Source organism: Citrus sinensis, chromosome 9 (genome assembly GCF_022201045.2).
Source record: "Citrus sinensis cultivar Valencia sweet orange chromosome 9, DVS_A1.0, whole genome shotgun sequence".
Taxonomy (NCBI): Eukaryota; Viridiplantae; Streptophyta; class Magnoliopsida; order Sapindales; family Rutaceae; genus Citrus; species Citrus sinensis.
In genome coordinates this window covers 29,670,030-29,686,524 of record NC_068564.1, presented here as the reverse complement: position 1 = coordinate 29,686,524, position 16,495 = coordinate 29,670,030, and the positions used below count along the sequence as shown (strand labels likewise).

Genomic DNA, 16,495 nt, shown 5'->3' with positions numbered 1-16,495 from the left:
CTAACACACGTTTGCTAAACACAAAACATACTAATTAATCAAAGTTTAAAATATAATTTCAGTGGGCCCATTCACTGAATACGTGTCCCATTAGGTAATTGGGAATTCCTTTGATGATAACATTATTATATGAAAAAAAATCAAAACGCTTTATATGGTAATAAAAAAATATTGCGTTAACTCCTTTTTAATTGGTAAGTTAATTTGCACAAAATGCACGACGTGCCAGCTAGGGACATTATTAAAATCAATTTATTTTGCTGCTTTGTTAAGAATGATTGTGAAAGAAACAACGAGGAATAGGCTTCAATTTGTAACTCTGTCGTGTTAATTAAACCATCACTTTATTCAGATAACATTATTGAACCAACATGGTGAATGGTGATGATCTTTTTCAACGTTTTAAGTTACATGATCACTCCTTTTTCAATTTTTTTTTTTAATTTCAAAAGATAAAAAAATAAAATTTAAATCAACTTTTTTATTTTTTATAATTTTTTAATTCAAATGACCAACCAAATTAAATTACTTAAAAATCACATTCAATCTCGAGATAAATTATATAATCACTCATCACAGGTGTTACATAAATAAAATATTTTTGGTCTCTTTTTATTTTACTTTCGATAATCTGTAAGTTATATTTAGGGCAATTTATAATTGCTAAGGCCCCATTTGGTCTAGTTTTTAAATGGAGCTCCTTAAGGAGCTTTTGTTAATAAAAATTTTACTTAAAAATTTTTAGTTGGCAATGAGAGTTTATATCAAAAATTATAAAATCAATTTAATAGAGATTTTTTTTTAAAATTATGTTATAAAAAATAAACAACGCCATCAAATAAGTAAGTAATATTTTAGATATTTTAATAATTTAAAAAACTTTTTAATCTCGACTCTACAAAATTTAAAATTTGAGTTTTTACTAGTAGAGATATAATAGCTTATTTAATCTTTAAAAGTTTTACTAAAAAATAATCAAACAACCAAAAAAAAATGTTGATAAAAATTTATCAAATTAAATAAGTACTTAAAACTATAAGATAAGTTATATCAAATAGGTATTTCCCATTTCCATCACCTTGCGTTGGGGCCTCTTTCTCTCCCCTCTAGCACCCGTGGAAGTTTCCCATTGGCTGCTGTTACTTACAGAAGCTGTAACATAGACTTCTCCCTTCTCTGTCATTGATTAGGTAATCTACAAAGCATATTACGAGAATATGTCCATAATAATTACAGGTGTAAAACCAAATTGAGGAAACACTGGACCCCGCACGCAGCCCACTCGCTGTTTTCAGATTCGGTACTAAAAGATTCAACGTCCTTATACCCATATCTATTTGACACCTGTCTTTTTCTCCTATTATTAAACAATTCACAATAACATCTCTTAAATTTCTTTTTCACACGATTTTCCTAATTTGTTAAAATCTCTCTAGTGAGGAAACTCTAGTGAGGACATAGTGTGCCCTTTTGTATTAAAGATTCAAACTGATACTAGTTTTGTTTCTATTTGTGCAGTCAAGTGTTCAATAGCCACTCAATACGACGACTTTAAAAAAAAAAAAAGAAAAAGCCAAAAGTGATCAACCGCCAGCCCCAAGCGACGCGACCTTAGCCTACCTCCATGGTTATATAAGCGACAAGCTAGTTGTACGGTAAGTGCCCAATATTTTTCTTCCTTTTTTTTTCTTTTGTTATTTTGTAAAACAAATTGATGATACGGCAAATGAACCTAAAAAATTTAATGCATTACTCTTACCAATTCAGCGTTGAGTTGCTGACAATAATGGTTAAGATTTGTATTGACACACTTTTAAAATTTTTTTTTTTTTAAAAAAAAGCTTCTGGTTGTGGTGAGATAGATTTTTTATTTTTTTGGAAGTTCATGAAACTGGACCCTACTGCTACCGTGAACGTTTTTGTCTCCTCATCCGCATTGCCGAGCAGCAAATAATTCTTTTCATTTTCAACACAAGAGCTAATGAAGGTGCTGCCAGCAATTCAACCATTACTTCTGCAGAATTTTATCGGATTTTCAGAAATCAAGATTTAAGAACAATTCACCATTCGGTAGCCCCGTTTGGTTCAAGAGAAATGGATGGTGCGGTACAAATTATGCATTTCAATAAACCTCGTGAATGTATTAACAACTGAAGATTCTCTGTACATACAACTCCTTCAAGTAAGAAAAGATGAAACGGAGCCCCAAAAGAAGGGGTAAAAAGATAAAAAAATAAAAAATAAAAACAACTGCTGCTCTAATTTCGCCCATTATGGTTATATCTAATACCAACAATACATTTGGCCTCCCAAAAGACAGGCACCGGAAGTTGAGGACCTGACACCTCAAAAATCGTAATCTATATCTGTTACATTCTGGGACATAGAGCGCTTGAGGAGCCTTTTCTGCTCATCATACAGGTCAAGGTTCTCACAAGGAGCAGGGAAGATGGTCCCTATTACACGGCCTTGAATGAAGGCGCACTGAAAAATATGCTTCTTCTTGTATGTTAATCCCACTGACATATCTTGGAAAGTGATATTTCTTACCGGAATTTCTTCACTTCCATGGATACGAACAGGCACGCGTACTCCCTGACCATGGACTCCAATGAAGCTTATATCTTTAAGTATTGGAAGTGCCTTTGGATCATAACCTTCATCTGGGTGTTCATTGTAATCTGTCTTGATTACAATCCCAACTCGGACATTGTCAAATGTCAGATTCCGATAGTTTATATTTTGAACATATCCGCCCCTTCCAGGGGCGGTCTTGATCCGAACTGCACGCCTTGAACTCCACACAAGGAGGTTCTCAACCGTCACATTTGACACACCACCAGACATCTCACTACCTATGGATACACCTGCACTGTTCCACAGTACCGGCAAGGTGGATCTCAGTTACCATCTAAAGAGAGAAGACATGCAATTACTCCTACATAAGACCGACAGCTAATTTTTGCCTCTCTACATACATATGTATAAGTATAAGGGTAAAAGCTTATTTAGTCCCTATATTTTAAGATTACTGTCCGTTTAGTCCCTATATTTTTTAAAATACCTCAAAATATTCATGCCGTTAAAGTATTGATACTCCTATCGTTACTTTTTATTTCTTTTGGCTTACTTTTACAATATTACCCTTTTATAATAATTTTGTTATTTCGACATTAATAAAAAAAATAATTAAATTACCAATTTCACCCTAGAAAATAAAAAAAAATTATATTAATTTTTTTTCAAGCACCATTTGCACACTTGGTAGTTTGCATACAACTTTTGACAATTAAAAATTAATATATATATATTTATTTATTTTTTAGCATTAAATTAGCAATTTAATTATATTTTTTTATTAATGTCCAAACAAAAAATCATTATAAAAGGGTAATATTGTAAAAGTAAGCCCAAAGAAATAAAAAGTAATAATTTAATTTTTGACAATTAAAAATTAATATAATTTTTAGGGTTAAATTGGTAATTTAATTATTTTATTTTTATTAATGTCCAAATAAAAAATTATTATAAAAGGATAATATTGTAAAAGTAAGCTAAAAGAAATAAAAAGTAACGGTAGGGGTATCAATACTTTAACGGTAGGGATATTTCGAGGTATTTTTAAAAATATAGGGACTAAATAAATACTAATCTTAAAATATAGGGACTAAATGAGCTTTTACCCACAAATATAATTACATGTATCTAACAACTTTTATCCTCGCGAACTGTAGAGAGATACGCGTTGCTTTTTTAAAAACTGACCAAACCAATTCACTGAAACAATTATAACATCATCAAGAATAATGATAAGATCTTCCTTTTTATTTTGCCCATAATTTACTAAAACAGAATAAAATCAAGAGTATAAAATACATGAAAAGTTGGGCGAAAGAATTTTGGACTTGAAACTAGCTTATCATACTTGGAATATAAACCAAGCATTTATGCTAACTTTTATAGAGGATGACTCAAAAACTAGCAATAAGGTAACTACAAAAGAGGATATTACTTAGGCACGGGCTCCGCTCTTGGGGACAATTATTCATAATTTAGACCATAAACATAAAGGCACACACTACCCATGCTAAAGTTCACAGGCACAATCAAGCATGAAGAGAGACTTCTGAAAGATTCAATTATGCGCACTATTCAAGCACACATATGAATAGAGCTTATGCATACACATGTAATCATAGAACATACTTTGCGAGAACATCAAAGCAACTAGCATAAAATGAAAGCAAAATATACAAGAAATTTCACCTGACCATAGATCGAACAACAAGGTTACGGATGAGAATGTTCATTGAAGGTCGTCCATAAGCAATTCCATACTGATCCCATCCACTCTTTATTGCAATTGCATCATCCCCAACACTTATGTAACAATCCTCAATCACCATATCCTCGCATGAATCTGTTTATGCATAAAAAATTAGGAGTTAGTCACATTCAGAATGAAACAAGAAAATGGAAAATAAAATTCACAGATGAGAATTACTGTAGTAAACCAAATAGCTGTATCTTGGAAATGAAAGCCTAGATTTTGAGGCATCCAATGTGATGTATTCATATTTACCTTATTACAAGGTTGCAATTTATAATATCCTTAAATGGTTCACAGCCAGTGCACAAATCAAGTTCATTTGGTTTATAATATAAAACCTCTGCAGTGGAATATTTTCCCATCCTTCATCACGATCACTTAAATGCCTTTTAGATCATTTTTCTCTCCTATTTCACTTTCTCTGTCTTGAATTCAAAATAATTAACATTATACAATTGTGTAATTTGTGGCCCACATTAGTTTTAATCTATGATTGGCTAAATGTGTTCACTTAAAGCTGTGTTAGGCTGTTAGCCAATTGCCAAAACAAAAAATAAAGATCAGACTACTACTACTTACCGGGATCAATTCCATCAGTGTTTGGAGCTTCAACTATGGGAGCCAAAATTGTAACATTCCTGATTGTTACATTCTTGCAGTCATATGGGTGAAGGGTCCAAAATGGAGAATCACGCAAAGTTATATTAGAGATGAGAATGTCACTAGACCACATTATCTGCACAAGTGGGCCCCTAGTGTTATTAAGAAGCTTTTGGCGATATTTCTTCCACCATGCTTGTCCTTGTCCATTGATAGTACCATTATGCCCTGTTGCTCAGCAGATACATAAACCAAATCAAACCAAGTCAGGAGATCAACATTTACAACAAAGAAAGGTGCAAGGATTGATTTTAACCAGAATTACAGTCATATCAGTATTCAGTGCAAACCTTTATGGTCAACTAATAAGGAGTTAATTTTCAACTAAACAAATTCATATTGCACAAGTCAGTGATGGCTATAATCCCCGGAGTAGCTAAGAATCTTCTCCTTCCTTTTTGATTACTCCTCTGTTACTGTAACATAGATTGTAATTTCTAGTAAGAAAGTTATGTTTTGAGTATACTTAAGGGAGGCATACCACTGTGGAGTAGCCCGGCCAGTGACATTTTAAGGTCAAAAGGCAAAGGCAGTCAGGAACTAGCTATCCCACAATCCGGATTCTCCTAAAATGACCTTAATATCTGAAAAGGGTCTCCTGATTACACTCCTTTGCTATATGTAGATAGATTCTATTATATTTGTACAACATTTACCAATCAAAACAATAGTGTGTTCAATGGTTAATCAGACTTGTTTCGAAACCTGCAATTTCAGTTGGTACAGATCCAGTCAGATTTGATGCTTTTTATTATGAAGGAAGGACACCAAAAGCAAAACCTCTTTTTAATTCCATTTTAGTTCTTTAAGCAAGCCAAACTACGATAAAGAAAAGACATGCTTCCGAGTTGGGGCATTCCACAGAACACCATTTTGGTGTTAGATAACATAATATAGCCTTCTTATGAGATCGGCCCCTTTTTTTTTAAATTATATATTTTTCCTTTTCATTAGAGCATTATTAAACAGAAGTTATAATATGAGTTATGGGCAATTCCTAGCGGGATGCTAGTATGAGTCACGGGCAATACTGAGCAGGATGATAGGGCCAAGGCAAGTTTACCTATAAAAAAGATTCTCAATAGATATACTAGACTAAGTTTATATGACAGTTAACCATAAATTTTCAACAAAAAACTCTGAATCTTATATCAAAACACAAGGATGTGTAAATAAAATGTTGAATTAGTTTAAGATTAATAGAAGTCTTGAGAACTTAAAAAAAAAGGAATTCCTTTTACTAGTGCCTCTAGTGTTGGGCATTTTATATCAGTCAAGTTTCCAAAAAAAGGCCTTTCTACTTGATCAGTATGACAAATTATTTAGCAGAAGAAAAATGGACAAAGAAAAAGTCAAAGGCATTGAAGAATAAATATAAAAAAGCCATAAAACTGAACTGAGAAAGATGAACCAACCTGTTATTACAACATCTTTGAGGTTTTGACCATGGATGAAACTCCCAAACCGAGGGCCAGGATGTTCTCTCCCATAACCATATGAAGGCAATGGAGGCATTAGTGGCCAGTACTTCTCATTCTGTTAAAATATTACATAAGAATGAGAGATCCAATATAACCAATATCTTTCGATGATTAGAGATTGAAAGAGGTAAAATAATAAATGAAATCGTTGAGGTAAAGAAGTTTGAAAAACAAGATCTACTTCCACAACTATAATGTCAAAATTTCAATAGTGATGACAGTCTGTTAAACTAGATATGCATAGGAAAATATTTCAATCAAGAAAGGAAATAAATAGCAGTATACAACAATGCAAACTATTTAGAAAGAAGATTTTTATGACTTAAAAATTGAGGAAACCAACAGCGAAATTTAACTATATAAAGAATACAGTTCCTACTTCCTAGTAGATCAAAGTCTTAACATCTCACAATGCACATTCACACAGATAGCACGCTCTTGATGTATGATGAACTTGAGGAAATGATTGCAACAAGGAATCAGAGCGAAATCAGCCACCTTCCAACTAATTACGTTGAGAAGAGCTAATGTGATCTAATCAGAATGAATGTTATAAACAAGGATTGAGCAAGTTGACAAGGCAGTATATAGCCACCGTCTAAATCATAATATAATACAAGCTTACAATTGCCAAAAAAAAAAGAAACCATCCATTCTATCAACAAAATAATATTTCCCAAAAAAGAAACAGAACGCCAGAATTGCACAACTAAAACGAATCCACATCAACCTTTATATAAATTACTGGAATTCCAGAGAGCCATGATCTCATTACTATAAAAAATCCTAAACGTAATGGCGCAATGCCAATTAATCATTTCCAATCCAACACATATAATAATAACAATAATAAAACAGTCACACTGACCTCAATAGCTAGAATCTCAGCATCCTCTGCAAGAAACAGAGTCATGTGACTAGTTAAATTAAAAGGAGCAGTAAGCCACCTTCCAGGCGGCACATTAAGCTGGCCACCGCCTTTCTTTCCAAGCTTCGAAATCGCGTAAACCGCCCTCTGAAAGGCCTCCGTATTGAGAGTAACGCCGTCGCCGACTCCGCCGAAATCCGTCAAGTTGAACGCCGCGGGTCTCAACCTTGGGATCGGCCTCGAAGCCACGCCCCATCTGAGAAACAAGAAGCCCCCAACGACGGCGTTTCGCTGCCAGATGAAGACAGAAGCGAAGGCGGCCAGCCATAGCACGGTGAAGAGGGTCTTGTGCGAGGAGAGGAATGCCGGGACCCACCGGCGCAGGTCCGGGCGGTTTTGGTGCAAGTGAAACCGCCCTAACGATAATATCTCCACCATTTGTTTTTTTATTTTTTTAGGATTTAGTTTTGAGAGTCATCAATTTTGCGAGAGGGGACGAGATCTAATAGTTTGAAGAGGGGATGGGGTGAGATGTTAGTGATCAGAGACAGGAGTACATTTGAAGGAAAGAGTGTGAAAAGCTGCAACTGAGCAGCAGAGGAAGTCGATTCTGGTTCTGTTATTCCGACACTTAAGGTTTCATAGACTGTCTATGCAACTGCTGTCAAATTAGGACACGTATCGACTTAGAAACATCATTCTACTCGACCTCTGTACACTATGGATTAGATTAGACACTGGTTTTCAACTACCACAATTTTGAATTAGGATTTTTTTTTTTATACGGCACCTGCACCTGCCCGGCTGCCCCTGATAATTAAATTCTTAATGTTCAGAAGAGATTATGTTTTTCTAATTCTTTTTAAACTTTCAAAATTTTAAACTAATGTAGTGGCGGTTTGATCATTAGAATTTAGAAGGACTACTCACATGTTGCATGTTGCATTTTTTTTAACGTACGTTTAAAACTTTTTATAATGCACACAAAGCTAAAATGAAAAATACACGACTCTAATGCTCTAAAAGCATGCATCAACCTATCAATATCATGCAATTTCTAAATATGTGGTACAAGAACCAACGGCTAATAATATTGCCCTTTCATTTGGTATATGATCAGAAGTTTTATTTCTTTTTCTTAATGAAAGTGAGATTAAACAAGAAGAAATGGTCACGGGACTGTAGTACGAGCAGTAGCGGTGACGTATTCACCAATCAAGATTCCAGAAGGTGGATACCCAGTAGGTGAACAAGTAAACAGTTGCAATCAGTCGCTGAAAATTGAAAAGCACAAGTATTGTGATGATCTACGCCCCGTACGCACCAAAAACCTCATTTCTGCGAGTGATTTTCCATGTACGCAATGAATGTAATATTTTGTCCTTTTCCATTTAGACTGGGTTCATGCTAATGGGCCTGTTCCAATTAGGCCCAGAGGAAATCCAACCAGCCTTTGGTTACTTATAACTGAGAAAGTTGTTCGTTAACGGTTATAATAAACTTACAATCGCTTTTCCATCTCTTCCACGTGTCAGGTTATGATAGCATGTTATTCCACTTTTTCCTCTCCCAAGTCATCCGGTTTTATCTTGACACGAGTAACCTATGCTTGCATATATATATATATGTATGTATATGTAGAGTCGAATAGTGGATAAGCTCCCGACTGAGCAAAGCTTTGTCATCTTCATTCTCATCCATGGCCCTAGCCATTGCTTCTACAGCACTTTCGACCCTCCCATTCAGGTCACATACACAACAATTTCTTTAATTATGAAGAATTATTATTATTACATTGAATGGATATAGATTTATTGTCTTTCATGCATTGAAACAATTCTCCTGCTATTTTCCTGTTCAATCGTGAACAGCAGCAGGTGCAGGGACATACCTCAGAAACGTTTTACAGAGAAGATTACAAAATGCCTAGTGGGAAGAGGTGGTGTGATAGTGAATGCAACAAAAGGAGTGTCAAGTGTTTGTGAACCGCTCCCTCCGGACAGACCATTGTGGTTCCCTGGCAGCACACCGCCCTCTTGGCTTGATGGCAGGCATTCTCTCTTCTTAATTCCGTTTGTAACCGATGACTGTGTAATTAGAATTGGCATTTTCTTTTTTTCTGGGTATCATGGTAATATGACTTCTTATCTCTGTGTTGAACAGCCTTCCGGGAGATTATGGCTTCGATCCTCTTGGATTAGGTATGAATTCTAAATGTGTTTAGAATTAATTAAGCATCTTTCCGGAATATTATGCTGAACTTTTGGTTATAATGATGATCAAACCTTTTTTTTTTAATTTTTTTGAACCTTGTTTTTCCTGCTACATTTGATAGATTTAACTCTTCTCAATTGTAAGTTATTCCTCAGATAATTAATTGTGTTGTAAGTGAAAAGAATTAATGGCGGGTGAGTCGGTTCTGTCATCTGGGTATAAGATTAGTCTTAAGTAGGACAGGCATCTCATAAGACAGGTACATTATGTCATTTTGTATGTCCTTCCTATAGAATCTTACCACAGTCCACATACTCATTGATTTTGAAATATCTCGATTATTGATAGTGATTATAGTAACAAGGAAGAACATTTGAAAGTTGAAACACCGAGCATAATTTTATTGGATTGTCCCATGTGACCCTGTCCTGCCTAAATATTTTTTTCCAGGGAAAGGCAAGCAGGACGCTTAATTAGCTTGTATGGTTAAGGTCATTAACCTTGTCTTTATTTCTTGGAGGGGTACTTGGAGTACCTTTCAGAAGTAGCTCATCCTTCATTTTGCTACAAGAACTTCTAATATGATATAAGTTGCTGACAATTGACATCCAACATGGTAGATTTGTACACATGGCTCATCCCTAAATTAAATCTTATTTTCCAGGGTCTGATCCAGAGTTGCTTAAATGGTTTGCTCAAGCTGAGCTAATTCACGGCAGGTGGGCAATGCTGGCTGTGGCTGGAATCCTCATACCAGAATGGCTTGAAAGCATTGGCCTCATTGAGAACTTCTCATGGTACGATGCTGGTTCTCGTGAATACTTTGCAGACCCCACAACTTTATTTGTGGTTCAGTTGGCCCTGATGGGATGGGTAGAAGGCAGAAGATGGGCTGATATAATTAATCCAGGATGTGTTGACATTCAACCAGATCTCCCAAACAAGACAAAGCCGAAGCCAGATGTTGGCTACCCTGGTGGGATATGGTTTGATCCCATGATGTGGGGAAGAGGGTCCCCAGAGCCTGTGATGGTGTTGAGGACTAAGGAAATAAAGAATGGGCGTCTTGCTATGCTAGCTTTCGTTGGCTTCTGCTTCCAAGCCATTTATACAGGGCAGGGTCCCCTTGAAAACTTGGCTTGCCATGTTGCAGATCCTGGTCATTGCAACGTATTCTCGGTGAGGTTTATTCCAAATTCTCCAAAAAAAATTATATTTTTAAACATCTTTGATCTGAAAAAGAGTTGCATTTCTTATATTTTCAATGCATAATTTTTTTTTTCAGGCTTTCACATCACAATGATGCTTGGATTGGTACTGAGAAGAATCCCAAAATTTGAGCTGTAGAATCAACAACGAGGGATACATGCATTTACAGTGTATGGTCTTTTGTCATGGGCAGAACAATTGTACGTACAAAAAAGAGTAGTTCTAGAATTTGATCTGATTCTTGATTCTTAAGATAAATCAACCAAATTTCTATATTCAGGCGATCCAAAGCAAAATAACGCGTAGTTATGAAATTTTTGAAAATTTTGTTTTAATAGAAAAATAAGGCCTATCTATTTTAAGATTGTTTATGAAGTAACAAAAGAACATGGGGACGTGTGTTGTGGTAAAGATTAATTACATCATGGAATTTCATTGCGGAAAAAGGGGGCATTGTGACATGTTTTATTAAATTAGGCTGACGACGTCAACAAAGTTGCTACGCTGCCTCTCAATGATTTGCTTGTCAATCCTCAACTCCAGTCCTATTCTTAGAATCTCTGGTAACACGCCAGCTCCGTTTCCAAGCCCCACAATGCACAAGGAAAAACAGCAACCCAAACAAGTAATTACCAGAGACAACCACACAATCTCTCCGAACAGCGCGGCTCGTAATTTCTATCCGGAGCTGTCCCCTTCCCGGCTCAGGCTAATTCAGCCTTGGCAATGGTCGTTGTTCGCCTCCACCAACTCCTTCTCCTCCTCCTCCTCCTCCTCATCCTGTATCCATCCAAGCTCACCTTCTCCTTACCCGATAACCAGGCTCTTATTCTATTCAAGAAATCTTTGGTCCATAATGGAGTCTTGGATTCTTGGGATCCAAAACCAATCTCCAATCCTTGTACTGACAAGTGGCAAGGCGTCATGTGCATCAATGGAGTTGTTTCAAGCCTCTTCTTACAGAACATGTCTCTCTCTGGAACCATCGATGTCGAAGCATTAGGTCAGATTGCCGGACTTACAAGTATTGCTCTTCAGAACAATTTTTTCACAGGTGCGATCCCAGAATTTAATAAACTCGGTGCTTTGAATGCTCTGTACTTGTCTAGCAACAACTTCTCGGAGGAAATACCGGATGATTTTTTTGCACCCATGACGCCTCTGCAGAAACTTTGGTTTGATAACAACAAATTCACCGGGAAAATACCTGACTCTCTAATGAATCTGCAAAATCTCACAGAATTACATCTCCATGGCAATGGATTCTCAGGGCTAATACCAGAACCAATACAGCCCACATCTATAGTTTCCCTGGACTTCTCAAACAATAACCTGGAAGGAGAAATCCCCAAGGGCTTATCCAAATTCGGTCCCAAACCATTTGCCGATAATGATAAACTTTGTGGTAAGCCCCTTCGGAAACAGTGCAGCAAACCTACACCGCCGCCTACAGAGCCACCAGCTTCAGAGCCACCAGCCACAGAGCCACCAGCCACAGAGCCACCTTTACCGCCATACAATGAACCACCAATGCCATATAGTCCCGGTGGCGCCGGCCAAGACTACAAGTTGGTGATTGCTGGGGTTATTATTGGTTTCCTAATTATTTTCATAGTGGTAGCAGTCTTTTTCGCAAGGCGTAAGGAACGTGCTCATTTTAGCATGTTAGAAAAGGACCATGATCGTAATAACCGAGTAGTGGAAGTTCACGTACCTGAATCCACCAGCAGCAGCAGCCAGAAGTACACGGAGACATCGAGCCGAAAAAGCAATTTAAGTCGGAAATCATCGAAAAGGGGCGGTGGAATGGGTGACCTGTCGATGATAAATGATGACAAAGATCCGTTCGGGTTAGCGGATTTGATGAAGGCAGCGGCTGAGGTTCTAGGAAACGGCGGCTTGGGCTCCTCGTATAAGGCTGCAATGGCCAATGGATTAACCGTGGTAGTGAAAAGGATTAGGGAGATGAACCAACTAGGAAGGGATACTTTCGATGCTGAAATGAGAAGGTTAGGAAGAATCAAGCACCCAAATATTTTGGCACCTTTGGCTTATCATTTTCGGAGGGACGAGAAGCTCGTGGTTTCTGAATACATGCCTAAAGGCAGCCTTTTATTCCTCCTTCATGGTATGTGATTGTCTGATAATATATTAGACTGGATACGTATATATCTATTTTTATAGTAGCTGGCATTTATTAATCTAAATATTAATCTTAACTCTTCAGGTGAAAAAGGGATTTCTCATGCTGAGCTGAATTGGCCTACTCGATTAAACATAATCAAGGGAGTGGCGAATGGTTTGAGTTTCATTCATTCAGAATTCGCATCGTATGAACTGCCTCATGGGAATCTCAAGTCTAGCAACGTTCTTCTGAGCCAAGACTACGTGCCATTACTCGGTGACTTTGCTTTTCATCCGTTAACAAACCCAAACCACGTAGCACAAACAATGTTTGCTTATATATCTCCGGAGTACATCCAACACCAGCAACTTTCTCCAAAGTCGGATGTTTATTGTCTCGGGATTCTCATACTTGAAGTCATCACAGGAAAGTTTCCGTCTCAGTATCTGAGCAATGCCAAAGGGGGAATTGATGTTGTGGAATTGGTGAGTTCGCTGATAGGGGATCAGGATAGAGTGGCAGAATTGATCGATCCCGAGATATCGGCCAATGCAGAAAATTCGATTGGTATGATGGTACAACTCCTGAAAATTGGGCTTGCTTGTACCGAGAGCGAACCTGCGAAACGGCTAGACTTGGAGGAAGCCTTAAAGATGATAGAAGAAATACACGATTAAAGGGAATTTCAATCTCAGAGCGATCAGCCGTAGATCAAATGCTAGTGGATTATCTATTAGACAAACCATAGGAGAGGTGGTCGTCCTTATGTGCGTGCAAGCATGTGCCCTCACGTTTTCAATAATTCGTAAGAGATCGGAAATTGTAATTGCATGCTTTTGCAATGGGGATGCCGGCGCGTAAATCGTTCGGAACGAGGGAATTATACATGGAAACATGAAATGGTAAACAGTTTTGTTTTTGACACTTCAAATTACTGCCAGACGAGAAACGCCTGTACATGGAATTCAAGAGGAATTTTAAAGCTTCACTGCTTAAAATTAGGACGAGAAAAAAAAAAAGAATTTAATACTGGATTATATATCTCAATTTTAGATATAGAATGAGTCCAATTGATCAATGTGGAGAAAATCTCAAACACATATGGGGAATTACGTCGCATACGTACCAAGATTCAATGGAGGCACAAAAGAATTTCTCCACAAGAATGACGTATACATTTATTTCAAAACTATTTTCTCCAGGTTGCATGCAGGGCTTGAATATTGCTTTTCTGCCGTTAATGAATGTATCGATCTCCCTCTTCTCTTTTTAGTTGCAATTTAACTTTTAAAGATTTAATCGTTGTTATATGTACATATCTATTATCCATGGTTAAAATTTATTCTTTTATTACTCCTCTTTATCTCACTACCCAATGCATACCACATGTAAGAAAAAAAAGTTAAAATAAGAAGAGAATCATACTCCTAAATCTAAAGAATAATGAATTTATTACGTCATCTTATGCATGCTCAATTTGCCTTTCATTAAGTGATGAATAGACTATTCGGTAGTATTATTAAGCATCAGCGGATGGTGAAAGAAAATTAAACGAAATCAGGTAACACACTAATTCAGTTCTAGTGTTTGAAATGGTCAATTATAGATCTAATTGAACTAGCTTTAAAACTCGGTCAACAGACTAAAAGTAGTCTGGGCGGCAGACGCAAAGACACGTGGAAGCACATAACAACAGCTACGTGGAACCCGGAAACCTGTTTGGATTTCCCCAACAAGAAAAATATACCGAACTATCCGTGGCGTCACTTCACTTCAGTGAAGCAAATTATCGAACACAAAACGAACAAGATGTACAGAACGGCAGCGAAACGCCTACTCTCGCACCGTGTGCCGTCGATTAACGTTAGCAGCGGCCGTACGCGATTACTCCCTAATCTCCGTCAAATCACTTGCTCTTCTCGATTTTCCACTTCCACCGTAAATCCCCAATCAGGCCCTAATCATCAAGTCAACAATGAAGCCCCTAATTTCACGGATTCCAAGACGACGTCGTCTTCGTCTGCTGCAGAGGAAGCTCGTGATGCTCGCAGCCATAAGAGGGAGAGACCGAGAGTTGTGGAGTACCGAGACGAGCAGGCGCGAGTGCTCGAGGCGTCTCTGCGCCACGTGGCGAAGCACGGATGGGGCGAGGCGGCTATGATTGCAGGCGCAAGGGACGTTGGCTTGTCTCCTTCCATCATTGGATCTTTCCCCAGAAAGGACGCCGCTCTCGTTGAGGTAAGTAATTACTCACTCCTTCGATTCTTATTAATTTGATCTAATTGCTGATTGATTCTTTTTAATCATTTTGTTCAGTTTTTTATGGATGATTGCTTACAAAGGCTAATTGATAGAATTGACTCGGGGGAGGATTTAAAGGACTTGATTCCGAGTCAGCGCATCTCGAAGCTGGTTCGAATTCGTCTGGAAATGCAAGCGCCTTACATTTCTAAGTGGCCTCAGGCTCTTAGCATCCAAGTACCAATCTTTTTTCCTTTTCTTTTTGTTGGACTGCTAAGTTCTGATTGGAATTTAAACTGTTTATGTAACTTCTTTTGGTAGGCTCAGCCATTGAATGTACCCACTAGTTTTAAACAGAGGGCAATGCTGGTTGATGAGATTTGGCATGCTGTTGGGGATGAGGCTTCAGATATAGATTGGTATGTGAAGCGCACCGTCCTTGGAGGAATTTATTCCACAACTGAGATTTACATGCTGACTGATAGTTCCCCAGGTTTGTTTTTCTTTATTATATGTGGGGCATGGCATTCCTAGATTTTGACATACATTTACCTTTGCCCGCTTTTTTATTTCTTCCCCTTAACGTTATTCTCGGCCAATGAAAATCCAGAGGATGATTTTGATGTAATGTGGTTAGATACAGCATATTTGGATTTCTAGCTAGTATAGCATAATTTAAGTTTCCTTATAAAATCATTATCGGATAGAATGCTGCCAAAAGGGAAGGATCAGCCTATATTTGTCATCATGGAATTACAAATATATGGTGCTGCCATTCACGTGGAGATGAAATCTTGTGGATAATTTCTCATCTGATAATCTGTGTCATTCTCTGGCAGATTTTTGTGACACATCGAGGTTCTTGGATGATCGAGTAAGAGATGCTTTTGATTTGAAGAAAACCTTTCAAGAGGTAGGCTGTTTGCATTTTGAGTTATCTTTTTTTCTTCCTTTGATGGTTCTGTAAGAGTCAAAACCTAATGGAGTGATGTTTATGCAGGCAACGTATTTGGCTGAAGCTGTTGGTGCTGGAATGGGGAGTTCTCTGCAGGGGTTTGTTAGTAAAGTATTTAAAAGATGACCGGTCATGATTGGATGTTTCATGAGATATCTGTCAAACATCAATTTGCAGCTCAACTTGGTTAGGACTTGGTGACTATTGTGCCTTCTCAATGGGATTGCTTCTATGGGGGTTCAAACTGGGAGTTCTTATGTTTATGTTGGTTGTATTGAATGACCTTATCTGTTTCTTCTGTCCATATTCTGCCATTTGGCAATGAAAGTTGAGAGTGCAATTTGAAGGTCTCGTTATCTTGTTGTATCGTTGTTGATTGTTGAACCTACTTTTTTCTTGTCAGTCACTCATA

General features: G+C 37.3%; 4 protein-coding genes across 5 annotated transcripts; 3 read left to right on the top strand and 1 right to left on the bottom strand.

Moving 5' to 3' along the window:
• Positions 1-2,099: 2,099 nt before the first annotated feature.
• Positions 2,100-8,065, bottom strand: LOC102606758 (probable polygalacturonase). Its single transcript, XM_006474638.4, has 5 exons — positions 7,340-8,065; positions 6,406-6,526; positions 4,910-5,158; positions 4,267-4,420; positions 2,100-2,872 (listed from the first exon to the last, which is right to left on the bottom strand). The coding sequence occupies exons 1-5, from the start codon at positions 7,775-7,777 to the stop codon at positions 2,347-2,349; spliced, it is 1,488 nt and encodes a 495-aa protein (XP_006474701.1). The 5' UTR covers positions 7,778-8,065; the 3' UTR covers positions 2,100-2,346.
• An 869-nt stretch (positions 8,066-8,934) lies between these two features.
• Positions 8,935-11,037, top strand: LOC102607051 (photosystem I chlorophyll a/b-binding protein 6, chloroplastic). 2 transcript variants are annotated; one of them, XM_006474641.4, is made up of 5 exons: positions 8,935-9,085; positions 9,211-9,390; positions 9,503-9,540; positions 10,218-10,732; positions 10,839-11,037. In XM_006474641.4, the coding sequence occupies exons 1-5, from the start codon at positions 9,039-9,041 to the stop codon at positions 10,854-10,856; spliced, it is 798 nt and encodes a 265-aa protein (XP_006474704.1). In that variant the 5' UTR covers positions 8,935-9,038; the 3' UTR covers positions 10,857-11,037. The 2 variants fall into 2 exon arrangements, with proteins under 2 accessions (XP_006474704.1, XP_015384594.1); XM_015529108.3 differs by having other exon boundaries at positions 8,957-9,085; positions 9,214-9,390.
• A 137-nt stretch (positions 11,038-11,174) lies between these two features.
• Positions 11,175-13,713, top strand: LOC102607724 (pollen receptor-like kinase 3). Its single transcript, XM_015529107.3, has 2 exons — positions 11,175-12,890; positions 12,990-13,713. Exons 1-2 carry the CDS (start codon positions 11,489-11,491, stop codon positions 13,562-13,564), a joined length of 1,977 nt encoding a protein of 658 aa, XP_015384593.1. The 5' UTR covers positions 11,175-11,488; the 3' UTR covers positions 13,565-13,713.
• A 750-nt stretch (positions 13,714-14,463) lies between these two features.
• On the top strand, positions 14,464-16,449 carry LOC102608027 (uncharacterized). The gene is made up of 5 exons (XM_006474643.4): positions 14,464-15,125; positions 15,204-15,365; positions 15,450-15,621; positions 15,968-16,041; positions 16,129-16,449. The coding sequence occupies exons 1-5, from the start codon at positions 14,697-14,699 to the stop codon at positions 16,207-16,209; spliced, it is 918 nt and encodes a 305-aa protein (XP_006474706.1). The 5' UTR covers positions 14,464-14,696; the 3' UTR covers positions 16,210-16,449.
• Positions 16,450-16,495: the final 46 nt, after the last annotated feature.